The 24,157-nt window shown below is 41.8% G+C and overlaps 2 protein-coding genes across 3 annotated transcripts in view; one reads left to right on the top strand and one right to left on the bottom strand.

The window, feature by feature from the left end:
• Positions 1-20,842, top strand: part of MIA3 (MIA SH3 domain ER export factor 3) — a 28,820-nt gene extending 7,978 nt beyond the window's left edge. The window contains exons 4-29 of the mRNA XM_082480398.1: positions 132-3,084; positions 4,006-4,290; positions 5,866-5,975; positions 7,244-7,375; positions 8,621-8,642; positions 10,735-10,823; positions 10,973-11,050; positions 11,157-11,267; positions 11,862-11,933; positions 12,142-12,246; positions 13,027-13,149; positions 13,263-13,386; positions 14,296-14,351; positions 14,433-14,523; positions 14,657-14,795; positions 16,497-16,598; positions 16,698-16,758; positions 16,882-16,917; positions 17,009-17,076; positions 17,365-17,462; positions 17,582-17,713; positions 17,912-17,980; positions 18,108-18,184; positions 18,330-18,401; positions 19,034-19,190; positions 19,558-20,842. Coding sequence (XP_082336524.1) covers positions 132-3,084; positions 4,006-4,290; positions 5,866-5,975; positions 7,244-7,375; positions 8,621-8,642; positions 10,735-10,823; positions 10,973-11,050; positions 11,157-11,267; positions 11,862-11,933; positions 12,142-12,246; positions 13,027-13,149; positions 13,263-13,386; positions 14,296-14,351; positions 14,433-14,523; positions 14,657-14,795; positions 16,497-16,598; positions 16,698-16,758; positions 16,882-16,917; positions 17,009-17,076; positions 17,365-17,462; positions 17,582-17,713; positions 17,912-17,980; positions 18,108-18,184; positions 18,330-18,401; positions 19,034-19,190; positions 19,558-19,895 — 5,700 coding nt within the window. The 3' untranslated portion in view covers positions 19,896-20,842. The remainder of the gene's footprint in view (positions 1-131; positions 3,085-4,005; positions 4,291-5,865; positions 5,976-7,243; positions 7,376-8,620; positions 8,643-10,734; positions 10,824-10,972; positions 11,051-11,156; positions 11,268-11,861; positions 11,934-12,141; positions 12,247-13,026; positions 13,150-13,262; positions 13,387-14,295; positions 14,352-14,432; positions 14,524-14,656; positions 14,796-16,496; positions 16,599-16,697; positions 16,759-16,881; positions 16,918-17,008; positions 17,077-17,364; positions 17,463-17,581; positions 17,714-17,911; positions 17,981-18,107; positions 18,185-18,329; positions 18,402-19,033; positions 19,191-19,557) is intronic.
• Positions 20,843-22,467: 1,625 nt separating this feature from the next.
• The window catches only part of AIDA (axin interactor, dorsalization associated), a 29,890-nt gene continuing 28,200 nt past the window's right edge, over positions 22,468-24,157 (bottom strand). For both annotated transcript variants that reach the window (XM_082480399.1, XM_082480400.1), the window contains one exon: positions 22,468-23,917. In XM_082480399.1, the coding sequence (XP_082336525.1) occupies positions 23,821-23,917 (97 nt within the window). In that variant the 3' untranslated portion in view covers positions 22,468-23,820. The remainder of the gene's footprint in view (positions 23,918-24,157) is intronic.

The raw sequence follows: 24,157 nt of genomic DNA, 5'->3' as shown, positions 1-24,157 counted from the left end.
AATTCTGCACAGTTAATACAATTTATTTTGCTGCTGCATCTCTCTCTAACCAAAAAAAAAAAAAAGGATTTGGTCTCATCACTGTAATAAAGAAAATAATATTTGTGACTACATATTGTTTTTCATTTCAGGAAACAGACTTTGTTTGCTTTGATGGCGGAAGGGATGATTTTGATAATTATAATGTGGATGAGCTTTTGAAGTCATTACAAGAGACAATAGCAAATGAAGGGGAAACTGAATCAAGTGACCCAGGGACAAAATCAGCTGAAGGAATTCAAAGGGATGTGGATATTGAAAAGGTTGATACAGTAAAGTCCCTTGATGCTTTGGAGACAGACAATCTTGAGCTAAGCACAGAAGAAGACAAGGAAGCCCTCGTCGTGACAGAGGGAGCAGACAGTTCTCTTGCAGAAGGAACTGAAAATACTGGGGGAGACTCCAGTGTCAATAGTCATGAAGAAGACTCTCAGGGAGATCAAATTGCACATGAGCACTTGAAAGGAATGCTACATGGGAAACTAAAAGGGCTAGAAAGTGAAAATACCAAAAACACTAGTATTCCTCAGGGTGAAACCAGACAACTTGACAAAGAGAATGAAGAAGTCAATGCCTACACACTTTTAAACAGAGAGCTCTCTGTGAACTTGAAAACAAAATTTGGCTCAACTGCTGATGCTGTTGTGTCAGATGATGAAGTGACTCGCCTTGTTACATCACCAGAAGATGATTTTAATGAAGATTTGAGCATTAATGCACATGATGCAGAGGAGGAGCCAGACTTTGCGGATCAGTCTGAAGAAATCCCTTTGCTGTCCTTTACAGCGGAGGAAGAAATTGCATCCCCAGCGGATTTAGAAGATGATGAAAATGATGCCATTGAGTCACAAAATCATGACGAACCTGATGAAGATGTAAAGGGTGCTACAGAGCTAAATAACCAAAGAGACAGTGAGGAAGAACTCAATTCAGATGTATTAATTCTAAAGGATGCCTTCACTAAGAGGAAGAAGTCGGGTGATGGTGTAAGTGTGGACAGGTCCGAATCTAAACAACCAAAAGAGAAACAGGATGAAGTGATGCTAATTAGTAAAAGAGAAGCACCAGCAACAACTCAACCTGAGGATCTCTCCAAAGAACTCCTTAGAGAGGAACCTGTAGGTACAGGTGATCCAGTTTCAAAAGAAAAAACAAACAAAACTGAACAGTTTGAAGAGCAGCTCATGGTTGATGGAACTGAGCCACATACTGAAGAGCTGAAGAGTACAGCTGTGCCTGATCTTCGTGTTGTGCCTAGTCCAGGAGATGATCTGGAGTCCAAATCATTTGTTAAAAGCAAGCAAGATGCTGTAAAACCACCTGGTGGTGATACCAATGGAAGTCCAGAAAGAGTGCCACTTGCTCAAATAGAGAAAGATGAGAAACAGCTTGAGGATGACACCTTGAAAGAGGTCTTGGAAAGTGATTTAAAGCACAAAAAGCTATGGGAGAAAACAAAGGAGAAAGTAAGAGCTGAGAACAAGCCTTCTGTTGATGTTCCAGTCAAACCAGTGGAAGAGGTAAAAAATGCATCTCAAAGTGACTTAGGAGATACTGACATCTTGAAAGAAAAACTGGAGCATGGAATGCCCACTGTGGAGAAGGAACTTCTAGGACATGAAGAAGATTTGAAACAAACAGGGGACAACGATCATGAAAATCAAAACCCCACCTCACTTAACAAAGAACCTGAAATAGAAAGGAGAAACATGAAAGAAACCCCTGCAGGGGAGGGAGACCCAAGCCATAGAGGAGCTGTCGAGCAACCTAGGCCATGGGAAAATGAGACTGAGTATTCAGAGGCAGATGTGAAAGAAGAGCTTTCAAGAAATCTTGGCAAGATGACAGTATTTGAAGAAAGCATTGAGAAAAGCTCCTCTGAAGAAAAATCAAAAAGCACTACACAGAATACTAATACAGAGAATCTTACTCAGCAAGGAACTTCTCGTACTGAGGATGCAGATTCAGACAGAAATCTTGGCACAAATCCAGCTAAAGAAAGAACACTAAGACCAGAATTGCAATCTGACGAGCCAGATGACGAAGACAACCCTGACCTGAAACAAGTACAGGAAGAGCTACTGGAAGATGAGAATGCTGCAAGTGCAAAGCTCTCGCAAGCAAGGGCTGCAAATGTACAGGGTGATAAACTAAATGTTAAAAGTACAAACCCTGAATTAGAAGTACTAAGCGAAGCTGTTTCAGCAACGGCAAATCCTACTTACAAAACAGGAGAGGAAACAAATTCATTTTCTAAGGAGGATAAAAAACCAGTCGGTATGCAAGATGCAAGCAAGACTGGGAACAGAGAGGTTGAGGTACCAGTGAGTGAAGATGCTAAATTGGATGAGATGGAACATGTCATGGAAGATGATGAGGAATCTTCTGAAGCTGAGGAACCATCAGCTGTGGAAGAACGTAATTTCCAGTCTCCTGACATGGAAGACAAAAATGACTTTAACCAAAGGAAAGATCATCTCCCAGAGGGCATTTCACAGACCGACTCAAAAGAGGTGCAAAATTTAGAGCATACAAGAAATCACCACCAGCAATTTGCACATTTCCCCAGCCCTGATGATGGCTCAGCAGCCACAAATGACACTGTAACAGACTTCAGTGAGTCTGTGAAACGGCTCACAATAATGAGAGATTTTCTTGATGAAAAGCGTGTAATACGTCTACAAAAGTACCTTGGGCTTCAACACGTGGTTAGGATAGAAGCCATGTTTCATGACATGAAGGTAGAGATGGAGCTTGCTCGGAAGGCAAGCCACAATAATGAAGATATAGAAAAAGCCTTGGACCAGATACTTGAGTTTTCAGAATCGAGTATTATGGATGTTGTGGGAAAAGTTCTGGATTCCAGAGTGGCAGAAAATAAAGAGGAGGTGGTGAAAGAGATGGATTTGTATGATGAGGAGAGCGCACTGATGGATGATATTCAAGAATTAATATATTCTTTAAGGAGTAAATATTCATCTGCTAGTGAGAGTGTCCCACTTGCATCTATTCCAGAACAGGAACATGATCAGCTGCACGTTCAAGGTACGATGTTAAACCATTTAATAAATAGATGAAACAGACCAGACAACAATATGTAGCCTAAAGAAGCTTTAAGAAGAGGGTGAGGGAGCAGAATTGAAAGACACCCTGTGGAATCTGCTGGGATTTTGCTTATTTTTAATGTGTATTTTTGGCATTGTGGTGGGTGACCCAGGGACAAACCCTGAGAGAAAACGTTGAGCTCAGCATGTCTGTTCTTATAGGCCAGGTTCTGTGCAAGGAAGTGGGATCTGTGCATGGATATGGCTAGATGGAGCCATTCAGGTCATGTCTATGTCTCCCCATCTTGAGAAATAGGGATTCACATACACTAATGTGCTGAATTTTCTAGAGGGTTTAGAGCAGTCTTTTTTTCTGCACTAGCTAGCACGTAATTATGAGAGATCCAGTGATTAATGCAAAGTTCACGCACTAAATCCATACACCTAAAATCTCAGGTGTCCCTATCATTTTACTTTTGCCCACATTCATGAAAGAGTGCATAAGCAGAAATACTGAACAAACAGCTCCTTGGCTGGTTCTTCCCCCCATCAATAGAGCCCCCTGCAAACTTGCTGTTTTTTCTAATTAATGCACAAAGTGGTAAGACACAGTCTTAGCAAGGCTCCTTTCACAGCAGTGCATGTGAAGTATATGTTCTCTGATAAAGTCATGAACACTGAAAATATTTCACTTTGCAATATTTCATTGCAAGGTCAGTGGTTGATACCTTGCATAAATTCTATACAAACATTTAATTAGATGTTAATGAAGATTGATTGAGAATATATTGGAAGCAATACACAAGCTGAAGTGTTTAAAAGTGTGAAGAATGCTTTGTCAAATGCAGTATTTCACTGGAGACAACTGTGGGTGAGAAATACACATTAGCTCAGTGCTTAATTGTCTCCCTGTCTGTCATAGATGGTGCAAAAGAGGCTGAGTATGACAGAGTTTCCATCAGAAACCCAAATGCCATTGATGAAAGCAACCAGAAATTTCAGTGGCTTGAAGATGAGAGGCCAGAACAGCCTACTGAGAAGGAGGAGGAGAGGGCTGTTAATGTTCCACCTGAGCATGAAGAGGCCAACTTGTCGGGTAATAGAGAAGCCGAAGAAGGGTATGATAGTGAAAGAGGATCACTGCTGGAAGATAGTTCCTTCGGGTCAATTGATTCAGGAGAGAGTGCCAGGGAAGATTTTGCTGCAGGTAACCTTTTGGAATTTGGTTATTTTGTTCTTTTGCGCTTAAAGAGGAGCATGGTTGAATGTTTTTTAGGCAATTGCCAAGGTTTTTACTAATATTTTCATTTTATGTTGCTGTAATACTAATGGCTTTCAATAATCTGTAACAGTCCCTCTACTAGCAGTATTGTCTCACTACCACTTATCTCAGCAGAGTGGTTTTTCTACTACCGTTTTGCACTAGAGAAATAAGTTCTCCTCTAAGTGTCATAGTCAGAGCTCTGTGCTCGGGCTGATATACTGTGTCTCAGGATGGTAGTGGATAAAGAGCAGAAATCACTGGAAACATACCATCAGCCTGTGTTTCCTTCACCTTGCAGGGGGACTGATAGTCTAACCATTAGGCTATTGAATCACCGCACTATCTTCTTCTTAACCAGTGTCTCTGGGCTACATTACTTACCAGAAAAGATGGATTGTAGCTTCCCTCAAGCAGTTCAGTAATTTCTGGCTAAGGTATTTGTTGGAGTAGGAGAAATGTTTGACTCTGTTCTTCTGAGGCTTTCTCCCTCTGGAGCAAATGTGCTGACTGGTCATTATGCCAATGAGGGATCCTATTACCATCATCTTCCTTAGCTCTGTTTTGGCATGAAACTACCTTTGACTTCTCTTAGTGCTAAGCTCAGCTCTGCTGTTCTGCATTCACCTCTGATTATGCTACATAAAACAGATTTCACTGAGCATTTACACAAAATTCAGGCACATCTTGCTTAGCTTTCTTATGCTATGGAGCATAAGTACAATCCCCATAGCTAAGCACTTTTGAGCATCTTCTAAGTACTGCGGGAAACTTTAGGTTGAATGCAAAGATACCTAATGAATTTCAAATGGCTAGTGGATTACTTATGTGGTTAAGCCATTGGATGTTCAGTTGTATTTTAGACCATCTTCCTTCCTTCACGGTGGTTAAATGCTGTTTGCCAGGCATTCCTATGAGGACTGCCAGAAGTGCTGAGAAAAAACAGGACAGATGCTTGTAGAATTGCTGGTCAAAGCTGTTCCACAATGTAACATCAGGCTAGGCAGGTGGTTATTTGAATCTGCTGTCCTGAACTCATGGCAGCAGTAGCAGTGAGAGGAGGAGGCAGGGTTCAGATCAGGGTAGAAGTAAAGGCAGTTTAAAGCTTGTGCCATACTAACAGTGCTGTAAACGCATTAGAAGATGTCACTTCGTTGATTAGGATGTTGCCTCGCTGCTGAGGCTGTGTGCCTTTTTGTTGTTGTTGTTGCCTCGCTGCTGAAGGAGTTAGCCAAGCCTGCCCCAGACAGAGCACAGACAAGTGGCTTGTCTATGTGCCTGTCCCTCTCTGCGGTACCTTTCCTGAAGCAGCCCGTGGAATATCGCTATCCTTTCTAAGGACTTCTACCTCTTTCTTCGATGCTCTGGAGAACCGTAATTTGAAATTTCGCCTCAGATGCCGCAGAAACGGCGGGGGGCGGTGGCGAAGCAGGTTCCCCGTTGCAGCCCTGCCCTGTCTGGGCCCGGCTGGCGCGGGCGCGGCCGCTCCGTCAGGTAACCCCTCTCTCCCTCTCCCTCCAGGCCCGGATGAGGGCGCCGGGCGGCCGGCAGGCCCTGGGGCGGAGGCAGGCGCCGCCTCACGGGGAGCCTTCGACGAAGCGGCGCCCGCGGCCCGGCAGCTCCTGCGGCGGGTGAGTGGCGGAGATGGCGGCTGCGCATGCGGGTCGATGGCGCGTGCCGATGACGCGCGGGCAGGGCGGTGTATATTGGGGGGGGGGGGGGGGAGAGGTTGTCACTCTGGGCTGACGTGTGCCTGGAAGTTGGCTCGCGCCGCCATGGACCCCGCGGGCGGCGGCGCGCGCCTCGCGGAGCCCCCGGCGCGGCGGCTGCTGCAGGTGCGCGAGGGGAGAAGGGGGGCGGGGAGGGGTGGAGCGCGCCGGCCGTTGGGAGCCGTTAACGGCCGGCGGCCGTGACGAGAGGCGGAGAGGCCCCGCCGGTCCAAACCGGGGGACTCGGCGCCCCAAGTGACAGCCCGCCCCCCGCCTCGGGGGAGACGGGCCGGGGCGGACGTGGCTCCGCGTCCCTGAGGGGATTCCCCCCTGCCCCGCTCCCGTCGCAAAGGGGCTGTTTTTCCTCGCCCCCTCCGCCCCCAGCCCCCCCCGGCGATGTGGGGCAGTCCCGCGGGAGCGGAGGCGTCTGCCGGCGTCAACGGGGGTAGGGATGGCTGCCTGACCTCTTGCCGCTCCCCGGCACCCGGAGGGAGAGGGTGCCTGCGAAAACGCCAGCACGCCCCTAGGTCGGGCATTGGAGGGGGAAGTGTGTGCCCGCATTTTAATCTCACGCTCCGGCCAGTTGCGGCCAGGGAGAAGGCAGCGGTTTCTGTGTGGCTGCTACAGTTTATTTTCCGAGCGCCATGTCTGTATCGGCCCTGTAATCCGTACCAGGTACATTCGCACTTTTTTCAGGCAGTTGGTGCTCTCTGGCCTTCAGAGAGACGTATGACGAGACACATATGACCCTGTGACCAGGGTGAAAGTGGGGAAAAGATATGAGCCATTTTTACTAGATTGTTACAAATGTCCAGATGTAAAGCTGTTTGGGTTTGTTTTTTTTTCTATATTTTTCCACCCTTATAGCTTTATTTGGAAACCGATAAAATAATGTAGCGCTGTGTAACATACAGTGAGTGTATCAGCTTATTTTGGTGTAGCTGTTCTCTGCCAGCAGATTGTTACTGTCAGGTGTCTTCCAGATACTCAGAGTTCTGAGTTAAAATGCAAGCATCAAGCTGCTTTGTGGTTTTCTTCATTTTCAGTTTTCAGCATACAGAAAAACTGCAGGAAAGCTCTAGATGGTTCTCTGGTTTTATGAGAGGAATAAAAGCATTTGGCAGATTACTTAGATTGCCTGAGTATTTAATGAAAACATATTCATAGTTGTCAATGTTGTTGTTTTTCAGCTGGTTGCTACGCTGCCTGAGGAAATTCGTCCTGGGCCTGATTTCCATGGACTTCCATGGGAGCCTATTATTATCACTGCCTTAGTGGGAATTGCCACACTTGCTATAATTTTCTGGAGAACCTGCCTTTCAGTGAGTACACTTCATGCTTGCAAGCCTGCTGATATTTCACTTACTGCACAGTCTTTTGTACGGTTAAACTGTTTCAGCATTATGGGTGTCAAAGCAATATGTGGTCTTTCATGTTTTTACTTTTTACATTTAGAGCATTAACGTGAACTAAATGCTGGGCTTAATAGTTAAATTGTAATTTTCTTCAAGCTGAGAAGCGTTTCCTTTAAGCTATTAATTGGAGATTTTTTTATAAGGGTCAGTTTTGAAAGCAAAATAAGGGAGTATGATGTAAATCAAGAAAGCTGAGGAAAGGGTCAGCATGTCTTTGAAATGAGAAGCCTTCCATGTGCTTGAGCCTGTTGCTGACTATCTCCAAAACAAGCAGTTAATCCTCCCCCGCCCCCGTCATACTGTCCAGCTGCTTGTAGGTGCCGTATTTAGGACCCTAAGCATCTGATATTAATTCTCACTGGGGACTCCCTCACTCTGCACTTGTCCCCCTGTTTTCTACATGGATAATTTTATGTGCAAGAAAAGTACCATCACCAGTTCTCAAGTATAGCCGTGCATCTCCTTGGGAACTGATAGATGAAAATCTAATAGGACAGTTTATTTTACAGCTGTCCAGTTCAGTGACTATATGCTCTGGAAGTCTGTGGAATACTTCATCTTTGCTTGACAAAAATAAATTAAAACTAAATATGATCTGTAACAACACTGGTATTTTTTTTTTTCATTACTTAGTTTTGATATTGCGTATACTAGGTCAGTTTCAAATGCAAATTAGTGCTAATGTAACAACATAAAAAGAAAGCTGCTGAAATTGTCCTTTAATGGTGTTAATTTCAAAATGAGCAACTGACAGTAAACAAACATTGCTTTAAAAGGATCAAAACTGGGATGTAATTTTTATTTTTTTTATGTTTGCAAGTTCATGATTGTTGTTTGATGCAAAATGGCTTCATTTTCTTTGGAAATTGGATGTGGGCAGTTACTGCTATCCTTTTAGTGACTGAGTAAACACATTTACTAAGGCTCTAGGACAGGGCATTAACGTAGAAGCTTTTATTAGAAAACAGCTTAAGCTTGTTTGTAGTGTTATTCAACACTCTTGTTGGCAGCATTAGATGCGTTTTCCATATGCTTCTTTAATCCACATATAAGTGGTGATTTTTTTCTATAGGGAAATTTAATAACATTTTTCACTTATCACTTTTTACGGCTAATTCTTCTTTTTTTCTTTTTTATTTATTTCTTCTGTAGGTAAAGAGTAGAATATATCAAGGTAAGTTTTGCTGTCCTTTTCAGTGTATTTGATGCGTAGGCGTGTAAAAATTTTGAAGATTTGTTTCAGAGGACCAAGCATTCATCTTCACTCCCTTTCAAGGAGAACACTAAGTTTGAGGTTATGATGTAACCTAGGCCAGTAGATGATACTTAACTTGAATCTGAGGATTTCCATTTTCCTTTTGATAATGCTTTGATTAAGAGAACAATGCAACTCATACCTGCAAATTAAAGGTCAAGGAAAAGCTCCTTGTTCAACATAAATGTGATCCATTGGTTTACTGGTATGATGGTAGTGGAACAGAGTTTGGTTTGGTTTTCTGATTACCAGTGGATCTGCTTTTGCTTGTTGCTTCTCACAAAAAGTAGCAGCTAGTTCCTCTTGCTTTTTTGGATTGAGGGGAGCCTGAAACTGACTGCTGTGCAGTTGCAAAGACACTTTCTAAATGTAGACCTAAATATGCAGCTATTCCTGTGGCTAGCACATCACTTTTTACAAGAACACTTTTCCAGCTTCAAGTATATAAAGTTGAAATGTGCTGAATGGAAAAGAAATAGAATTTAAAGTAGGGTGATTGCTGAAATTCAGAATTGAATACAAAACAAAAACATGAAAGAATTGTCTTCATGTGAACTCTCTGCCTCTTTCTTCCTCACAAACCATACTGTCTATCAGTCATTCCTCTCTAGTTTCATTGTAGTTATACTGCAGTTTCCTTCTATACAATTAATGCAGAATTGATGAGCTGAAAAAAATGCCTTAGATATGTAAAGTAATTTCTGTACTGCAAAACAATTTTTTTTTATTGGAGGGGGAAAAACGTTGGTATTGGTGGTGTAGAAATTACTTAGCAGCCTGCCCAGAAAAAATGAGGAACACGGGTCTAATCCTCTTTTTTTCCGCCAAAATATTCTTCTGTATGATACTGTATAGAAATCAGTAAAGCTAAGAACAAATAGATATTCTTCAAGCATGGTAAAGGTCATATTGTTATTAAAATCTTTATCCAAAATAGAGGAATATTAACAATGAAGTACCAGAGACAAAATCTATTATCTACTCCCCATGGCAGTAGTAAAATTGGGAGACCAAGCTAATGCAGGGATTCCTGCCTCCCTTAAACTGCTGAGAATTATCTTGTACCTCAGCAGTTGCTTGTTGGCTCTCCCCTCCCCAGAGCAGGAGGGCTCTCTGACCCAGAAGCCCTCATGTGGGAGGGGAGGGAGGAGTAGCAGTTGCCATTTCAACCTGTGGGATGCAGTTGGAACAACCAGTGCTTCCTGTTTGTCCTGCAGGATTTGCTGTGAGGCAAATGAGGCTTGGGGTGTTCATACCGGGGTGGTTTAGGACTTGAAAAAGAACGGCAATTGGATGTTCTTTAAATTAATTTGCAATAATAATTTAAGTATGTTAATGATTTTTTTTGAATCCTGAGGCTTGGTTGGCAACTTGTGTAGGTTGAGAAACAAATGCATGCCTAAAGAACTGTTGCTCGGTCATAGCCCTTTTGGAGGTCTGTTAGAAAGCAGTGCTGTTCCTTGAGGCTTACTGATGCTGTCTGCTAGCTGACAGTCTCTTTTCTATTCCAACTAAGTCTTTCAGAGCTTTCATCCTATTATCTTTGTTGATCAAACGTTCAGTTTCAATACAGCAGGAAGAGGTGGTTGTTAGGGAAGGTGTTGCATCTCCCTGAGTATCACAGCAGCAGTCTGACACTGCTCTGACATCTTCACCGCCAGTTCTTCCCTTGAACACACTTCATCTGTGTGTAGCCAGCACCTTACTCTGTTCTACCATGTGTTCTCTGACCAGCTTCTGTGAAGTGGATGCCAGAGCTGTATGCTTTGTGTCAGTGTTCATGGCTTTACTGTTTTGTTTTCAATCCTAACTTTAAATGAAAGCTGGAGATGCTTACAACTCCTGCAGAAAGGGCTGACTGCTAGGGAATTGACACTATCCTGATTTATGCTTTAGTCCTTACTTGAAAATATGCCCCAAAGTGGTAGTAATGATAGCTCTGATTTTATTTTATTTTTTTTTTCTCCAGGATATGAAGTACAGTTACTGTAAACTTTCTTTTTCTTCCTAGTGACTGAAAAGCAACTTGCTGAAAAGATTAAAAACCTTCTACAAGAAAAAACAGAAATCTTAGAAAAGATTTCAGAATATGATCAAAAGGTACTGTTCTAGGTTCTTCTCTCTTGCTTCCTAATTTTTTGTTACTGGTTTAATGATGCAGTCAGTGCAACAGCTAATATCTTTATTTCCTATTGCTGAATATTACGCTGTCAATTTCCTCAATTTTGTTTGGTTGTTTGTGTGCTTAGATAAAGGAAGCAAAGGAGTCTGTGAAAGTGGCCCAAGAACAAAAAGACATTCTGTCAGATGAAACTGCAGGGCTTAAGGTAAGAAACAGTTAACTGTCTCTGTACCAAAAGCAAAAGTGTTAGTAAAATAGCTTGCTTTAGGTGGTCTTTTACATACACTTCCTTTTTTTTTTTTTTTTTTAAGGACACTGTTAAAGGACTAGAAGAAGAAAATCGTCAACTAGATGACAAAGTAAAAAATCTGCACACATTGCTTGAAACAGAAAGGAAAAAGAATGAGAAGAAACAGAACAAGGTAAGGGCAATCACACTTATTTCTTACATTGTTCTTTAAGTTAATGTGCCCTAAAAGCTGGTCATGACCTAATGAGTGAATAGAGAGGAGTAGAGCAAATGAGATGAACCATCTCAAAAAAAAGAGAACTGAACTGAAATTTCAGGTTCATCCCAAGCTCAAGGGGGAGAATCTATTGATTGTATCTTTTTTTTTTTTTTTTTTTTTTTTTCCTCCTTAAGGCTGATTTTCTGTAACAATAGTAAGCTCCAACAAGTTCTTTGGTCTTGTTTTGGTCAAAGGTTGTTGCTAATGACAGCAGCACCTGGTACTTTCGCTCTAGACTGTGCAGGTGTACAGGGAACTTTCCCAACGTCGGACAGGCAGAGTCATAGGGGGAAGTTGATTCTAATGTATTGTGCGTTCCTATTGCTTGCCTTGCTGATAAGGCAGTGCTGTGTTGCTGCTAATCTAATGGCTGCTCTAAATGGAAGTTTGTCGGTGTTTTGACTTTCCTTTTATGCTTCCAAAATATACAAGTAAAGTAATTACACACTCGGGCTAAGGCATGTACCAGGCTAATACAAAGTCACCACTCATCTTTTTCTTATATAGATCTCTGAAGCCCAGAAGTCCTTGGAGAAACTTCAAGAGGCTGTCAGTGTGCATTCTGTAGAGCTTTCAGAGGTAAAGCATTATCTACACCCTATTAACAGTCACAGGTACATGTGGTTCTACCAGGAAAATTTGTATCTAGGATGTAATAGAAAATGCTAGCTTGGCAGCACCAAGTTGGTTGTGCATGAATACCTTTTTCAGTTACCAAGTAACATGTAGCTCTTGCTCCATTGCAGTTCAACTTTGTCTTTTTTGTTCCTTTTTGTATCATATGTAGGTGCAGATAGCCCTTAATGAAGCTAAACTAAGCGAAGAAAAGGTGAAATCTGAGCTTTACCATGTGCAGGAAGAGAACACTCGGCTGAAAAAGAGCAAGGAGCAAGTAAGTTATGCCCAGGCCAGGCAACTTTGTTTCTCTTTTGAACAAAATATCAAGGCTTTGTTCCTAGTTTTCTTGAGTATAACTTCAGTGTGTCTCCATTTTCTTAATGTGTCAGAATTCCATATTATCAGGATAAAATTTAAACCCTTGTGCCTGCCTGCACAGGCTTTTTGTGCGGGTGAGCCACATGTCTTCAGTATGAGGGCTTTGTCAGTTCCAGTGATTCAGTTTTTGTCAGCAGCTTCACAGAAAGTCTGTGCTGATCACTGCATGATCAAGAGATTGTTACTTGGGATCAGGACTGAAGGAAGTAATGGTAAAGAATTGCCAAAAAGCAATTCTGAAGCTAAGCTAAATGGGGAGGATGTTTAGCCCTGAAATGTCATGAAAGTTCTTTTACAGATAATTGTAAATATCTTTCTGTTTTCTTTTGCCATACATGAAGTAGGTGGCCTTTTGGAATGTGGTTTGATTACCTCTGGACTGCAATTAATTCCTGTTATTTTTAAGTGTGTGAGCGACTTGGTTCTGATGTTGGGATATTAGCTGAGAAAATGTCAAATTTGTAAAATCACCTAATAATATAAACTGCAGAAAGATTCCCAGCATCTGGTTCTGCCAATGGACTAGAGATGAGTGTGATAACTGTGAAGTTTACCCTTTATCTGTGATTTGTGGTGATCAGTTATCACCAGAGCTGGCAGTAAAATAGAGTTTAAGTACATATACCCTGTACTAAAAATAAAATAAGTAATCATCTTGCCTTGGTGCTTCATACAGCTGCTAAAAGAAGCTGAAGGTTGGAGTGAGAGGCATAGTGAGCTCAGTGAGCAGATCAAACTGTATCAGAAATCTCAGAAGGACATAGAAGAAGCACTTGCCTACAAGGAAAATGAAATTGAAGTAGGTTCTTTATAACAAGCTTGCTTTAAATATTACACATCATAAAATACTTTGGAATACTTTACAAAATGCAGAGCAATTCTTCTTCAATTAACCTTTGATTTCATTACTAGGTTTTAACTAACTGCATTATGCAGCTGAAGCAGCTGGACATGGATTCGGCACCTGAGTCCAAGAAGGATGGTGAGGGGCGTGAATGGAGCACAGGAGAGGATCTGGCCAATGGAGAGTTGCCAGGTACAGTAATCCTACCTGCTGGCTGATATGCCCAGTGGCTAAAGCTTACACGGCAGCATGTCATGTTATATGGGGAACAAGAGGAATCCATGCATTTAGCTGACTGTGGGTTAAGACACTGACAGCTTTAATCCTCAAACACAAAATGTCTCCTAACTGAAGGGAGAAACCATTAAAAAGGCCAATAATTGCTGTTTGATAACCTTTTAGGTATATCATAAGTGTAATGACACAGTTTTAAAGATTGCATATAAAGGTTAGTAATTAACATTCCAAAAGCTGAGAATCTCAGTTTTGTTGTTATGCTACATTTTTTTAATATTATTTTTTTAATGAGCATTGTGCTTACCTCTGAATAGATAACTAATTTAGATAATCACGTCTTTTAAATCTGAAAGACAGAAATAAATGTTTTCAAAACTACTCAGGAAGTTTGTCATTCCTGATGTTGCATATGTATTTGCTACTTCTCTGGTTTTGAAAACCTCTGATTTTTTTTTTTTTTTGGTGGTGTTTTTTTTTGTATGTTTTTTTTTTTTTTTCTTTTTTCTAACTATACTGTATATGTGGGCTGGAAATTCCCACTTCTTGATTTTCAGCCACTATGTCCAGTAACACATACTGCATTCACATTAATTAGTGTGGTGGCTAGAAGAAGTGACAAGAAGGAATCTTCTGAATGCCTTTTTGAATAAATTAATAGTTACGTTGTGCTGGTCATGGAATTGGTATTGTGCTTTGTTCCCCACATCCCTCTCTTTTTTTTTTTTTTTTTTTTTTTTTTTTTTTTTGACCGTGTAAAGAGACCTATCCCAGATTAAAGTGTGGGGAGTGTTATTTTTAACAGCCCTAGAGTCTAGAGAATTTGGGCTAAGAAATGGGGAAAACAAATAGATTTTTCTCTTCTAGATAACGAGAGCGAGAAGATGAAGACTCAGATTAAGCAGATGATGGATGTCTCCAGGGTATGCTGCGCAAGATATCTAGTAAACATAGCCACGTTACTGCTATACCTAAGATTATAAACTTTGCGCTCCTCTTTTCAGGTAAAAACTATGTTATCCATAGTTGAAGAAGACAGAAATCTTCTGCAATCCAAACTGAGTGATGAAGTAACAGCAAGACATGAGCTGGAAGGTAGGCTTAGCAAAGGAATGTCTTAGGATGAAATGCTGTATGTGGTTCGAAAAGAAACAGAGCATTTAAGTAGCGCAATGGTTCTCGCTGCAACTTCCTTCAACTCCCTCACCTACCTTTGCTTCTCCAACAGAGCAAATAAAAAAATTAGAACATGACTCCTGTTCGCTCCAGTCAGCCAAAGCTCGACTGGAAAATGAGTGCAAAACACTACAGCAGAAAGTGGAGATTCTTGGTGAACTTTACCAGCAGAAGGAGATGGCACTCCAGAAGTAAGCCTTTCATTACTCTTCCACAGCATAGCATATTGTATCATATGGACTATCCAAATGCCCTTTGCTCAGAAAGGTCAAATAACTTGAAGTTGTATTTTGAATGAAAGGGGATGACTACTGTTTCAGTATGGTTGACACTAGTACCCATTTTTTACTTTTTCCACCATTCCAGAGATTCTAAAAAGGCTGTCACTTTGCACACACAATATTAGCTTCTACTAGTGAAAAAACCAACCAACCAAACAACAAACCACTTTTGAAGAGGGGAGATGGGTGACTTGGTCTGCAAATTCTGTGGTTGCTCTGTCACGTTGTCCAGAAAGTCAAGGAGAATGTAGTTGCCATTAAGATTTGTTTCTCTGACCTCAGTTCAGTGAGTCTAATTCATATAATGTAGAAACATTAGGTATTTTTAGCCTTGTGAGCTTTTCGCGTTCTCAAAAGGCTAAATTAAGGCTGAGTTCGTGGTGGCAGCAGAGATGAATGAATTGGTAGCAGTGAAAAACTCTGATTCGTTCCTCATTTATTTATTCATTTATTTGCTTACTGAAATGTCTGTAATAACTTCTCAATTTTGTGGGGGAAATCTGAGATAGCTTTAGGGATGTTTTCAGTCAAAATCTGTGGGAAAGCTGAAATCATGGTGGAGAAGCAATTGGAAGTTCTAAGGTTCAAGTGTGGGTTGGGGGAAGCACAGGGCTGGAACAAGCTAATGAATTAAGGCTATACAGCACCTCAGTAGTGAAACTGCCTGGCCTGATAACTTCAGGATCCAGGTGTAGTAAACACATAATGGAGAGGTGAAGGATAGCCCACCTTTCAAGGAAAAATTCCTTTTGACCTCCCTGAGGGATTTCTGTTCCTTCCAAAAGTTTTAGAAAGTTACACTGCTTGTTAGTACTACTTGATTAGAATGAAGCACTTCCTGCAATGTTTTGCTCAAAAACTGTTTCCACATGTAGCCAAGGAAATGGATTATGTTGAACTGGCTATTAGCAATAGTTCACTTACTACTAGTTTAATGGTTCCAGTTTTGTGGGATAGCTATTGTAAATTAGGAACACATTATGGGCCTCTTAAATACTTCCAGAAAAATGTCAAAAATGAGAAAATTGGTGAACCATGAGGTTATAAAAAGACTGTGGAAACTGGTCATGTAATAAAGTGGTATGGAGAATACTTAAAGCTTCTTTCCACATGGTTGATGATTATTGAATGCATTTGTCACTTGGACTCTAAATTTCCCCCTTTTTCACTACACATTCATTTCTTCATTTGCCTTGGTTAGATGTCAGTTCTGCGTATTTCCTTGTTTGTACCATTGTAAATCTGGATTACCATTGTAAATCTGGATTACCATCTGTAGAATTGGTAAGTAAACTACAGGATATGAAGAGACGAACTGTCTGCTATTGTTAGATTCTGACAAATCTTTGGATGCTGACAGAACTTCCCAGTCAACTCTGTATCCTTAATTTTCAGGTTTTATATACAAAGGTTTTGTCTATTGGTTTCAAAAGACAGTATTTCTGTCTCTTAAAAAAAAATAATCTGTCTTTATTCTCTCTGTATTCTCATGCATTATTATAGATTCTGATATCAGTATTGTTACCAGGGGAATACCTTGGTTTTGAGTTATAATAGGTATAGGATGGTGGAATATACAGTGCTTTTTTATTTTTCCCACCCCCTATGCAGAAAACTAACCCAGGAAGAGTATGAGCGTCAGGAGAAGGAGCAGAAATTGTCTGCTGCAGATGAAAAAGCCGTGCTGGCCATCGAGGAAGTGAAAGTTTACAAGTAACTTCATTTTCTGAAAACTGTTGTTCTAATTTATTTCAGCTATTGAATAATATTCATTTAAACTTCTCTCCTTCCCCTCTTTTTCCTTTTGTACAGGCAAAGGATCCAAGATATGGAAGAAGAATTGCAAAAAACAGAGAGATCTTACAAAAACCAGGTAAACTTCTTGCTTGCTGGTTATTGGGTCGCCTTTTACTGCATCATTCCAATGCTCTGCAGTGAGTTATTGGAAATACTAGTATTTGGACAAAGTAAACTAAAATGCTTCTTTGCTTCTCAGATTGCTGCTCATGAGAAAAAGGCACACGACAATTGGGTAAGAATCTTCTTCCTTTTCTGACACAAACAGTTTGTATTTGACTTCAGGTTGGTACAGTTAATGCAGTCGACAAAATTTTCCCTAACAGCTTATTGCCCGCTCTGCCGAGAGAGCCCTGGCTGAAGAAAAAAGAGAAGCAGCCAACCTGCGACAAAAGTAAGTACAGTACAGACCATTTTTATTGCTCTTTGAACATGCTGTGTGTTGCTCGGGAGAGAAGGAGCTCAAACAATGCAAGGTGCTCAGTTAGCTTGCTTGCTCAGAACGTGCAGTGCGTATTTGAGTTACTAATTTTAAACTACTGTGAAACTGTTTTGATGGTTAAAGTAAGATTTCTTGGTGGAAGCTGTAACATTTTACGATGCAGTTTGCTTTGTTACATTATAACAAATATAACTCACATGTATTATTTGAATAAAAAAAGCCTTTATTTTTAAAAATTAGATTAATAGAAGTAAACCAAAAAATCGTCATGCTTCAAAGGCCATTAATTGTAAAGCCAACTCCAGGCAGACCCGATCGCCAGATCCCGCCACGACGAGGTAAATGCTGCTGTTTCTCCCAAAACCTTGGTCTTTGAGTCAGTATATCCTAAAAAAATAAAGGTATGATAAATGGTAGAAAAGAAAACCAAGTGTGTTTTTTTTTTTCTTTGGCATAGGGCCCTTAAGCAGAGATGGCTCTTTTGGCCCATCACCTGTGAGCGGAGGAAATCCATCACCCACACAGATGATAGAAGTTCCTGCCCGGCCCCTTTCTGCTCCTCGAAGGGAAGGCTCAAGAGGTGAATTTGGTAAGCAGTGGAGCTTCCCTTCCATGGTAACTATCTTGTACTACAAACCCAAGAATGCTAAGGTCTGGTCTTGGTTCTAGGGATAGTGCTAAGTATTGAAACAGATGAGTGGTGGTGGTTGGTGCGTGTTTGTTTTTTAAGTAGAAATAGCTCATACACCTCTTGATTGGTATCTCTGTGGTTCTTGTTTCCCTTAAGGTACAGTGGTGGATGGGCCCCCTGCTCCACGAAGGCCACCAGAGTTACCTGGAAGGATGTCTGTTCCTGGTAAGTTATGTGGCCTGCAACCCAACTGCAACTAATTCAGCTGTTTTTTCACTTCAGAAATGCAATTTAAAAACCATGTCTCTTACCCCAAGCATGGCAAGACACGCGTTTGTGGCTCTCTTTACAGATCTTGGGCCTGCTGTAGCATCCCTGATCAGTAGCGGGCCAAGAACCTCCTCCCCTTCCACAGCAATGGATGGAGTGGTAAGCTGAAAAAATCCCAACCTTCAGGAAGCATTTCTAATATGTGATTCACTGTACTTCCTGCTGCTTCTTTAACTGTATCATGTTCTGTCTTGTCTATATCCTGTCACTATCCCTATTTGCTGTTCAAAAAAAAAAAAAAAAGCAACCCTCTCCCAAAGAGTCTGAAGCCCCCTGTGTAACTACTGATTCACCTTCATCTATTGAACCATCTACAGTGAGTATTCAGAGGCTGAATATGGTGTTACTCTGCTTTGATGGAGAGGAATAACAGGCTTGGTGTTCTGAACTGCTAAATAACAAAATGCTCTGCAAAACTAACCAAAGGCTTATAGCTCTGTCTCAAAAGGTTTCTCTAATGCTGAACAGTTGCTGTCTGGGTTTTATGGCATTGAGGAAATGAGATCTTTCTTGTTAGGGACTGCAGGCAAACACTTTGGAGTGACTACTACAGTAATCCTAAGAAGCTCACTTACCTGTGGTATTTAAGCACAATTCCATATGTAATTCAAGGTGCCAGGCCCTTTACCAAAGGGCCGTCCACCAAGGACACTTGAAAAGGGATTGAACTTTTCTCTAGTACAGCTTTAGCTACAGAAAACTTGTCATCTCAGAAGGTACACTAAGCGCTCACTCCTAGGTAGTGCAAGCAGTGTTCTGGGTGAAGGGACAATAACTTTCCCCGTTTTCTACTTGGTTAATGTGTTTTGGGGTGTGGTATTTTCTTTTCTCCCCGCCCTCCCCTTCTCTCACCTCTTGGCCTTTTGGGTGAGTGGTTGTGGTGTTCAGCAGTTGTCAGTACTTCTCTGCTGCAGTAACATGCTGAAGCATTAACCTCATCTCGCACAGGCTAGTGCTAGTCCCAAAGGCCCACCGTCTTTCCCTGGGACGCCTATCATGACCTCCCCAGTGATGGGACCTCCGCCTCCACCACCTGTTCGCTATGGACCGCCGCCAGCACCTCTCCGTGGGCACTTTGGGCCTCGACCTCTTCCTGTGCCCCTAGGTACAGTTGTGTTGCCATGTGCTGAAACTTAACTTTTCCCATTGTGCTTCTGGGAAGCCTGTTGCGGATCTGAGATCTGCCAGCTGTTAGCACACAGCATCCCCACAGGGCACGGGGTCTAGGTGTCTTGCTCAGTAAGCTGGGACAGGTGTGTTGTTTCAAGCCTCCTTAGTGCCAAGGTGATTTTTCCCTTGTTCAGTCTAAAATGGAAACCAGCAGCAAAAAGTCACTAGAATGTAATTCATGGCATGTGATGGTGACCCACCTCAGAGCTACTCCAAAAAATGAGGAGGGAGTTGGGAGCTTCACTGTTTAGGTTAAAGCAAGATGTCATTTAACTTCGTATTTTCCTTTCCTTTCCTTCTAGTTCGTGGTGCTCCCATGCCACCTCCAGCCACCAGAGACTTCCTACCTGGTCCGCCCTTAGGAATGAGAGATCTGCCTCCCGGACCACTACCGCCTCCTGCAGATCCAAGAGGCTATGGACGTGGGCACCCTCCTTTTCGACTCCTAGGCCCTCCTGGCCCAAGAGATTATCCTCCAGGCCCACGGCTCCCCCCACCTGGTTCAAGAGACTATACACCTTCTCCTAACAGAGACTTGCCTCCATCGGGACCTAGAGACTACCCAGCAGGCCCGCCGCCGCCACCACCACCGCCAGCAGGCTCAAAGGACTACACACAGCCTCCAGCGCAGAAACCCTAACTGCAGCCTCTGGTCAGCAGCTCAACAGAATGGACTCTAGCGCACTTCCTGCGGTCAGGATTTTAGGAAATGGTTCTCTATTTGAAGGCATTTGTCTCACTTCAGTATATTTCAGCTTTTGCAGGATTAATTTTTATCTAATTGCTACAGACATCTTATGTGCATTTATGATCACCTTAAACTCATCCATCCACTTGGGCTGCAAGAACCTTTTTGTGATGGACTTGAACCTACTCTAAACGTGCAATAGAAAGGAAGTACCTGTGTGGCTAGTTTTAATTAAATGTAGCCTCTGTAACCAGTTGGTGAATGAACTAATTTTGTGACAAATGTAAATCAAATCATTTCCTGTGGAAATAATTTTTAAGTAAAATGCTCTCCTACCTGCCTTCTCCATCGCATCATTAAGCTGCAGTTACTGTAGGCCGGGGTTTACATGAGGACTGTGAGGTGGTCTGGGTTTTTTTTTTTGTTTGTTTTTTGTTTGTTTTTTTTTTTAATTTTAAAAAAGATGTCTGGTCAGAGATCAGAAGCACAAATGACACTGTATTCAAAGGAAAGTTATAATAAAAAGCAAAATGCCTTTTGCTAAACCCTGAAGGCTTTGTTTCAGTGCCATTTTTTGTTCAGAAAGGACATTAGTTCAGTAATTTAACTAGAGTGCTACAGCTGTCACGGAGTTCAGGAATTGAATTGAGGCTGAATAACTACTGCCGCTGCTGCAAGACTAATGATTGCATTACCCTCATGCTGAACTACTCTGGCATGTTACGGACTTGCTTCATGTAATGAGGACAATGGGGGCTACAGCCCTCCTCAGCTGAAGGTAAGCACAGAGCTGGAAACCCTTATGGGGTTGTGAGGTTAGTTTGGAAATCACAGGTGAGGGCTGCAAGATTCTAGAACCTAAGAAATTTCATAATTGCTTTCTCCTTTTGAGACAGGCTTGCAGCATTAAGCAAGGTTTGAGTCAAGTTTTCATCTTACTCAGCGTTTAAGACCAATTGTGCTTCCTTGGCAGAGTAGGGCTGTATTTTATAGCCTTTTTCACTTACATTAAAAAGAAAAAAAATAGTTTTCCATAAAGCAGAGTGGATTTATGTAAACCATATGAACCTGTATTGCTTTGGATCAGTTTGCATACACAGAACACTGGATAGCTTTAAAAACACACCCTACATTTGTAGGTGTTAAAGATGTCCCTGAATGTAAGTGTTAACACAAGGATGAGTATGTGGCATTTGGCACAGCAGGCCACTCACTTATCTAGACACTAATGCTTTTCAGAAGCGCTCTGTACAAAACTAAGCCTTAGGGAAGAAAAAAAAGGAAAAACAACTAGGAATAATAAAAACCCCTACTGGAAGGCCATTACAGCTTTACTGCCAGAGTACAAGCAGCCATTAAATGTGCCATCTAGGTGTTACAATCTTACAGTACAAGCATTAAGCTTTAGATTTAAGATGAAAGATAAGCTGGAACATCACTAAAGCGTAAAACATTACAAGAGCTTGTGTTGTGGGGAGCAGGAGTCCCTTCAGGGAAAGACAGTTCACAGAAAAGAACCGAAGGATAGAAGCAACTTTAAAAATGGTATTTCACACTCTACAGCCATTAATTCACAATTAGTTAAATACAAAGCTCTACTTGTGTATTTAACAAAAAATACTTCAAAGTTGACATTGCATATAACTGGAGTTAATACAGACATCTACAAGCTGGGAAAGAGTCAAGGTAAGCAGCTGAGACCATGAGCTTGTAATGCAAGTGAAAGCTTCCATTTGTGTAGTGGCCAATGACACACACTGATGAACATTCATATTTGAAAGTCAGGTTCCCCCAGTTTGGAATCTTTCCTTCCCCAACACCAAGCTGTCTCCTCCCTTCCCCACCCCACCTAGCCTTCACAACTTAAAGCTGGGTGCAATCATCCTCCGGCAGCAGCAGGAGTCACGGGGGCACACTGCTGAGGATGGCAGGGCCAGGACAGAGCCCCAGCATTGTCCCTTATGGGGGACAGGGAGAGAAAGAGACCCAAGGCAGACAGGGAGCAGTGGCAGTAACACAGCTGCCATCCCAGCTCAGGTCTGTCTGCAGCCATAGACCGATGCTTTGCTCCATCCTTCCAGAGTTCAGAGCATGATTTTTATTTATTTTTTAAGAATGTATGTGGCCACCTTTTGTCTGGTACCCAGAGCACTGCTTTCAGACATATTGCCATAACTCCTAGGGGTATCTTTTCAGGGCTTGATATTGAATGTATCATCAGATGTAATACCACTGGGGTATTGTAAAGACCTGTAAACAGGAAAATTCAATTGCACTTTTTAATTTCCCCTTCCTCTAACCAGTAGTGGAATTTGAAGAAGTGTTGCTGACTTTTGTCATAACACTCTACATAATATCATCCCTAGTTATACCAGAACAGAGGGAAGGCAAGAAGATTAGGACATTAAAAAATAGATTTTTTTCCTAATCAATATGGTAAAGCTAAAAATGCTGAACACCTGCCTGTAGACAGGCAAATATCATAAGGAAAAGTAACATCCCATTAAAGCACAATGCAACAACTTGGAGTTACATGACAGAGAAGAGGAATCAGTGATACATCTGCACCCAGACTGTTTAAAATAAACCAGTATTTGACAATATTTTGGGAGCTGGGTCTTCTGTTAGCAAAGCAGAGTATTTAGGCACTAGTTAGATACACAAGAAATATATCAAACCTTAAAGTATTGTATTAAATATCCACGCAAGTATATGAAAGATTTGACTGGGTTCTACTTCTGTCCCTTTATTAGGTCAAAAAGTGAATGCAAGTGTGTCATAATAAGCCAATGTCCTGCAGCTTATTACATACCAAAAATATAGAAAATAAATGATAATCCTATCTACTTACATAAAAAGGTAATTTTTAGAGTAAGTTTCCAAACTTGCACAAAATATGCAGAAAACTGCATACAATCAGTTTCCATAAGAACAGCAGTTTCATGTAAAAGGTGGGTCAACCTGCTAGCCAGGTCTACTTTACCAAAAGCTCTGGAAATTTGATGCTTGAACACCAAGGGGCCTGTCCTGCTGCCACTGCAATGGTGGAACACCCACCGCTATGAGGCTGAAGCCCTGGAGAAAGCCTCCCTCCATCCCCTACCCACCTTTGCAAATTGCTCGGTGATAAGACACAGAAAAATCAGCTCTGTTAGGGAGTAATGGTGATTTAAAGGATTGTAACATGTATTGTACCCAAAACTCAGCACGAGTGGATCAGGCAAGGCTGTTAAAATCATAGTTCAGTGGTCTCATCTGCAGTTGTCCTCCTGGCCCGACCAAAGCAGAAGAGCTGACTGAGGTGCTCTTCTGCAGCCACCCTGCTTGATCCAGCATCCTCCTCTCTCTCATTTTAGATCACTTGCAGTACCTCAAGCTCCTTCCCGTCCCACCTCCTCTTTCTCCCAGCCTTTTGCCACCCAGCCCGCTACAGAGGACTCCGAAATGCAGATGAGAGGAACTACAATAGCACAGCGAGTGTAAACAGTTACTAGGCCTGCCACATCTTTATTGCAGGTTTGGCAAAGGGGCAGTCTCCATCCTTGGGTAGAGTTTGAGGCAAAAGGATAATAACCGTTAAGATAAAAAGTGATGAACAGCAAAATTAGGAAAAGCAGTCAACATATTTCAGGGCTCTCAGGAAAAAAAGAAAAAAAACCCAAACAAACTACTGGATCTGGAAGGTACTGAACAAAAAAAATCTTGCAGTTGAATGGTCGGCTTGCCTCTGACCCTGAAGTAGTGCTGTGCAGCATGGGATGGTCCCGTCTGACCTACTGGCGTGAATACAGTCGCTTTCCTGCCCCTCGAAGGCTAAGGCTACTACACACAGCTACCATGACTCGTGGTTCAGTTCACAGGAGTCTCACAACTAGGGTCATTCCTTGTGCAACGTTTGATGGAGGTGAAGGTAAAGTGGTTTCTTGGTCAACAGCTGCAATTTCTTCCTTTTAAAGTCAGTGGGTTTTTTGTACCTGTAACCACAGGAAAGTAAGTTAATCCAGGTGCTAACGGCTGCGTAGGAAGATGAAAGCACACTAGAAAGCTTGTCCTGTACAGCTCTTATTACCATAATCTTTTAAATACATCTGACAAGACTTACTGGAAGTGACAATAATGAGTAAATTTACAGGAAGAAACTCAAAACAGTATTTTCTCCAGATTATTATTTTAACAAAACAAATATTTCAATTTTTAAATGAATGCAAGGATTT

This window comes from Vanellus vanellus (assembly GCF_965231255.1).
Source record: "Vanellus vanellus genome assembly, chromosome: 3".
In the NCBI taxonomy this organism is placed as follows: Eukaryota; Metazoa; Chordata; class Aves; order Charadriiformes; family Charadriidae; genus Vanellus; species Vanellus vanellus.
The sequence above is the reverse complement of the archived record's forward strand: the minus strand, read 5'-3'. Positions and strand labels throughout refer to the sequence as shown.